Consider the following 6,000-nt stretch of genomic DNA (forward strand, 5'->3'; position numbering starts at 1 on the left):
CTGGACACACACCACTCACATACTGTAGATAGAGATGCCAGGTAGACGAGATGTATCACTAAACCTACTGCTGTGGGTGGTCTGAAAGGATTATTCCAATTCATTACAGCTTGGGTCTTACTTTTTGTAGTTTTAGCTGTCTATCAGATATTATCGTGGAGTTAATTTCTGAGTTCTGGGAGCACATAAGCATTTGGGGAAGAAACACGAGCAGTCAGACAATCGGACAGGGTTTAAACAAAGCCCCAAGTTGGCCAAATTCATTTTGGAGAGAAGTCGAAGGGGAACAGTGAAATATAACCCAAACTGTCATCAATCACAGATCACAGTTTCCAGACAGATTTCACGGTTTAACTTTGAGCTATATCAAATTTGCCATGGGTCTGTGCACATACAGTTTTGTTACCGACATTTTGGGTAAACTTACTTGTGGTTTCGATTATCTGGTTAAGCTCTTGGCTGGTTTACAACTTTGTCTGATCATGCCACTGCTCATTTCTTGCCCCGTTGGCGAAGTTGCAGTGTTTCTGAGATCTCAGCAATTACTTTGTTGAGTAAAATGTTTTCGTAATCAATAGAAATGAAGGCCATAGGGACACAGCTCTACAGTACCTCCAGACACTGTGAATATTGGGATAATAGAGGACAATTCACCGTCGTCAGCATTATAATCCATCATAAGGCAAGCAAAACCCTGTTCCCCTGGCTCCACTGTTATGACTTTCTGGTCTTTCTACAGTAAAAAAAGGGGACCTTCTGTGGCCCTGGATCAATGCAAGTTTCAAGCACTGACTGAGCTTTCAGTCTCGCTGTAAATGTGGAAAAGTCCCTTCTTTTATGTCTATGCATTCGAGTTTTTGCCCCTAGCATCTATGCTAAGTAGGTTTCTGTGGGTGCAGTGAATGTTAGCAAGAAGTACTAGGAAATGGGCATATTTTCAGAATAAAATGACTGCTCATCCCAAAATTTAAACATTTAAACTCAGAAAAAAATAGAGCAGAGGAATGCAAATATACCTTTTCTTTCTCAAGCAGTTATTCAACATCAGCTATAAGAGCCAGGCCACAGTTTTGCTCAAAATTATTGATTACTGCAATAATTAATTGTAAGTATGTGACAATTTTCCTTGTCACATACTGCGTACAGCTAATGTTTTTCTAATCAAATGATAGGAAACTCTACTCAGTTAACTTCTGAGTAATACCTTTTTAAAACTCCTAGTAGTTTAGACAAAGAAATACTTTCCGAGTTCTAACTGGAACCTGGCTGAGATGAGCTTTTTACATTCAAGCAGTCCTTGTGGTGTCCCTCAAGGCTCTACTTTAGGGCCACTTCTATTTTCTATATGATGTATCTTACTAGACCTAGCTTCTGGTCTTTTCTCTGGTCTGTCAATCAGTGTAATTTTATTTTCTTAAGTGCCAGATGAATGACATCATTCTCTAATGACACAAAAGGCAGGACGACACCCTGCACCGCTCAACAGCCTGTTAGTTCTAACACGCAGACAAAAACATTCATATCTATCAGGAATTAAGAGTTTCAATCGCCAATCTGTTTGGACTTAGAGAGGAAACCAGAGCACCTGGAAGAAAACTCATGATCGGATGTTCTGCCTCTACTCCAAAACATCTTACAAACAACTTAAGTCATGAAAACTTAACAACTCTGAAACTTGGCATAATCCGTAATAATAATTAGGTGGCTTTATTATGCTTGGAACTATGCCCCGCTTCTACTTTTGTTCTGCTTTTGTTCTGAGAGAGTGATTCATGACGTCATCTCCTCTCTTTCACGCAGATGAGTCAGCTTTCTATGTTGGGTCCTTTTCAGTGCAACCCTGTGTGACTCCAACATTGATGTAAAAGTTGGTTACGTGAAAGTTATTGAATAGTTGGCCATCATTTATATTTCTGGTCCTTTTGATCTTCATTTGAACATTTGAGCTAATTAGACATGAGTCCTCAGATGTTCCATACAGGAAAGATTAAATGAATGTTGGATGTTATCTTTGTGAGGTAGCGTCCCCCGTTATCATCTGACCTCTCCACTCATTCACCTCTACTTGTATCCATTGCCCTTTTTTCGATTTGCAGATGTGTGTCCATGTATGTTTGTCTCCTTGTGGTCATTTTAGTCTGTTCTCTCCTTTTTGATCTTTGGTTGATGTTTTTTTTTCCTAGATGTTTATTGCTCAAGGGTAACACTATCTGAATTAAAACACGTTGTTTAAAACAGTCCCCCCAAAAAAGGTCATTACAAACAAATCAGCTTCATAATTTGTATTCTGTTTTCAAGCAGCTAAAAACAGCCTTTGAATTATGACAATCAAGGGAAAAAAAGCTTCATTTTTAATCCATTGCCCAAGTGTAGAACATTTTAGCTAGACTTGTTTTGGGTAAATACGAAAAACCTGCAGTAAGAAATTCACTCATTATACGAGGCTCATCTGCCTGAGCTGAGAAGTGAACTCAGATCTTCCAAGATGAGAGCAATACACGCACAATCAATAATGTATTAAGATTAATAGAGGGTAGAGTGAAGGTACAGTGGAGAAAGACTGATGAATGCTTTACTTTTAAAAAGGGAAAGGTTTATTTTGCCCAAACATTTCATAAACCATGTTTGAGTGTGACTCTGCGAACAATGGTAGAAATATCAGCATAGAGGAGAGGCCACTCCACACATGGCTGCCATGGCAACCACATCGACATGAAGGTGGAAAAAGGGGGGGGGGGGGTTGCTCTAATGGCATCGCTCTCTTACTGTATTGATTTGACACACACGGGCACACATATGCACACACTGCTCAAATGATTTCTCTCTCTTTCTTCACACACACACACACACAGTCATTCAGACAGTCGACACAGGGCATTATTCCCCCCACTTCATCTCAGCACTCTGTCCCCTGGAGAGAGCCGCACACAGCTTTAGATCGAATCATAGGACAGGCTAATTACAGCTGTGCAAACATGTGCCCTCCAAGTTCATGTATACATCTACATTCACACAGAATACAGAAGATTATACAGAACACAGTGTATGCATGACCCAGTTTCAGTGAGATGCATAGCTGGGTGCTCTCTCTCCCTCTTGTCTTCTGCCTCTTTAGTTCCTCAATTCCCTCAATTCTCTCTCTCCGCTGCCACTGTGAAACCCTCTCTCCTTTGTAGTCACTGTGGTCGTGACTGTGTAGAATAGATCTTGAGGCAGAGGAGGAATGGATACGTCTAGCTAAGCCTGTGCATCTGACTATACAAGGGTGTGTGTGTGTGTGTGTGTGTGTAGCCTTTGTGTCAGCAGGAATCAGGCTCTGTCAGGCAGGACATGACTAGAGGTGCCTTGGGATGCTGAGCAATGTGGCTCAGTGGGTCTGTGTGTGTGTGTGTGTGTGTGTGTGTGTGTGTGTGTGTGTGTGTGTGTGTGTTTATTTAAAAGGGTCACAGTGCAGTAATGGGCTACTTGACCAGCTTGGTGGTCTTGTATTAGCGTAGAGAGTGGCTGTTTTATGAAAATGCTAATGGTTATTCAGAGATTGTAACTCTGATTTCCTTTCATTCCACTCAGAACAACCATTTATGGTTAAATCACCATAGATACCTTTTCTGCTAAACCTATAAAACATTGCATTGAATATGGAGCTAGAGCCAGGGGGCAATTAGCCTAGCTTAGCACAAAGACTAGAAGCAGAGGGAGACAGCTAGCATTGCTGTCTCGCTTGTTTAATCCATACACAAACAGAAATGTCAAAATGACAGTTTGTGGGAGGTTATGTGGTGTAACTATTTCTTGCTGAACAACAGCCGGGTGCAGTACACAAAGAGAGACACATTTCTCTTTGTGTACAAAATACCATGTGTTAATAAGTGAACTTATAAACAAAAGAGGTGTTTGTAGGCATATTTTTGAACTTTGGAGAGCCTAGCTAGCTGTTTATCCCAAAATGATGATTCTATCTCAAAATGAATCCCTCTGTTTGTCCTCCAGAACTACGGCCTAGAGACAGAGAACCTCCGGACTCTGTCCCACAAGCTGAACGCTTCAGCAAAGAACCTCCAGAACTTCATCCTGGGCCGGCGGAGGGGCGGACACTACGATGGACGAGCTTCCCGGAGGCTACCCAACGATTTCCTCACATCTGTGGTGGATCTGATTGGTGCGGCCAAGAACCTTCTAGCCTGGCTCGACAGGTAGGGACCGCACCTGAGGCTGTATAATGAATTTGGGAATTTGGCCAACAATGTTTAGGACAATGTCCACAATTTTCATCAAGTAAGGATGATCACAAAAACCTAAATATATAAGTGTTCTTTATTTAACTTTATCTGATGAAGTCTATCTGTGGACAAAACATGGTCAGCTATGCTTATAATATAAAACAGTAAAAGTGCTTCTTGTGCCATTTGTGCTCATGTGGCTCTTTATACATTCTAAATTATTCTTATACCCTTCATTGAAACTTAACTCAGCTGTTGGCTAATGGAGCTGTACATGTTTTAGTATTTTGATGATAAGAAATACACACATCCACCAAACATTTACCTTTTCTTTAATTCAATGAATTCTTCGTGAGAAAAGAACAATTGTCAGAACTTGAAAGAACAGTTGGAAATGGTGGGAAAAATTGAGTTATTTGCTTTCTTGCCGCGAGTTAGATGAGAAGATTAATACCATATCTGTCCATTAAATATTAAGCTTCAGCCAGCAGCAGGTTAGCCAGCTAGGCTAGCCGTTTCTCCCTGCTTCCAGTCTTTCTGCTAAGCTAAATGTCCACAGTCACGGACAGACATGAAAGTGGTATTGATCTTCTTGTCTAACTTTCGGCAAGAATGTAAATACGTACAAGTATTTCCCAACTATTACTTTGAATTGTCAGAATATTAATATTCATAACATTTATTTTATTTGTTAGTAGCACACCAGGCAGTGGATAAAACAACAGGAAGACCTCTGAAGCAAAGTTTCAACATATAAATAAAGCGATGTTGAGCTTTAGTAGATCCCTGGGTTGCATCGCCTCCTGGCCACAATATAAAACCAAATATTGTTGTTTGCCTTTATCACTTGCTCCTGTGCTCTGAGAGGAGCAGAGAATAGCTTTTATTTCTCTCTCTCACTGCCCTATCGCAGCTTTTAAAATCACCCTGTTAGCGAATAAATAAATGAAACAAAACATAATAAAAACACCACTATAGAAAAAATCACTTCTGCAAAACAGAGGAAAGGAACTAATTTTTTAAATAGAATAACCAAATATACTTTGCTCACATTCATTCAAGTGTGATTTTGAGATGTATTTCAACCTGGAGAAAGAAACAAAATGTTCGGTTTCCAATTCTTGACAGAGGAGCATTTGATGAAAACAATAACAAAATTTAGAATGAGATCACGACCAGCACACTAATCCAAAGGTTCTACAAAAGTTCACCATGTTTTTAAGCTCTCAGATGCATTTGTCTGATTATGAACTCTGTCTTTTTTTGTTTTGTCTGCTTCAGGTCTCCATTTGCCAGTGTGACAGAGTATTCATTACTGAAGAACAACATCGTGCAGCTCTGCCTAGAATTAACTACCATTGTACAACAGGTGCTTACACACACACACACACACACACACACACACACACACACACACACACACACACACACACACACACACACACTCTCAGACATGCAGGATGCATGCATCACACAATCCACCATGTCCATATTCATTACACTCATATAATAAAGGTCATGATTTGAATTGAAAGGGCAGAACTGAAGTGGGTTTGGATTGGGAACATCAATATGAATACAGCTTGCTCTGGTCTATGGCTCATTTCTATAGATTTGATTATGATTGGAACATATGCCCGCTGCCACAGGCTGTTTTCAACATGGCTGATTGGACGAGTTGCTCTCAGTACCAGCCTTAGGCAGAGTACTCACTGACTCACTGTTAGACCTCTGCTTAACTTATGGGCCCTGATGGAGAATGAACTATGGGTCTCTCATC

At 40.4% G+C, this 6,000-nt stretch overlaps 1 protein-coding gene across 1 annotated transcript in view; it reads left to right on the forward strand.

The window, feature by feature from the left end:
- Positions 1–6,000, forward strand: part of LOC139291065 (connector enhancer of kinase suppressor of ras 2) — a 51,342-nt gene that overhangs the window by 14,904 nt on the left and 30,438 nt on the right. The window contains exons 3-4 of the mRNA XM_070912971.1: positions 3,991–4,193; positions 5,502–5,589. Of these exons, the coding sequence (XP_070769072.1) occupies positions 3,991–4,193; positions 5,502–5,589 (291 nt within the window). The remainder of the gene's footprint in view (positions 1–3,990; positions 4,194–5,501; positions 5,590–6,000) is intronic.

This window comes from Enoplosus armatus, chromosome 10 (genome assembly GCF_043641665.1).
Source record: "Enoplosus armatus isolate fEnoArm2 chromosome 10, fEnoArm2.hap1, whole genome shotgun sequence".
Taxonomy (NCBI): domain Eukaryota; kingdom Metazoa; phylum Chordata; class Actinopteri; order Centrarchiformes; family Enoplosidae; genus Enoplosus; species Enoplosus armatus.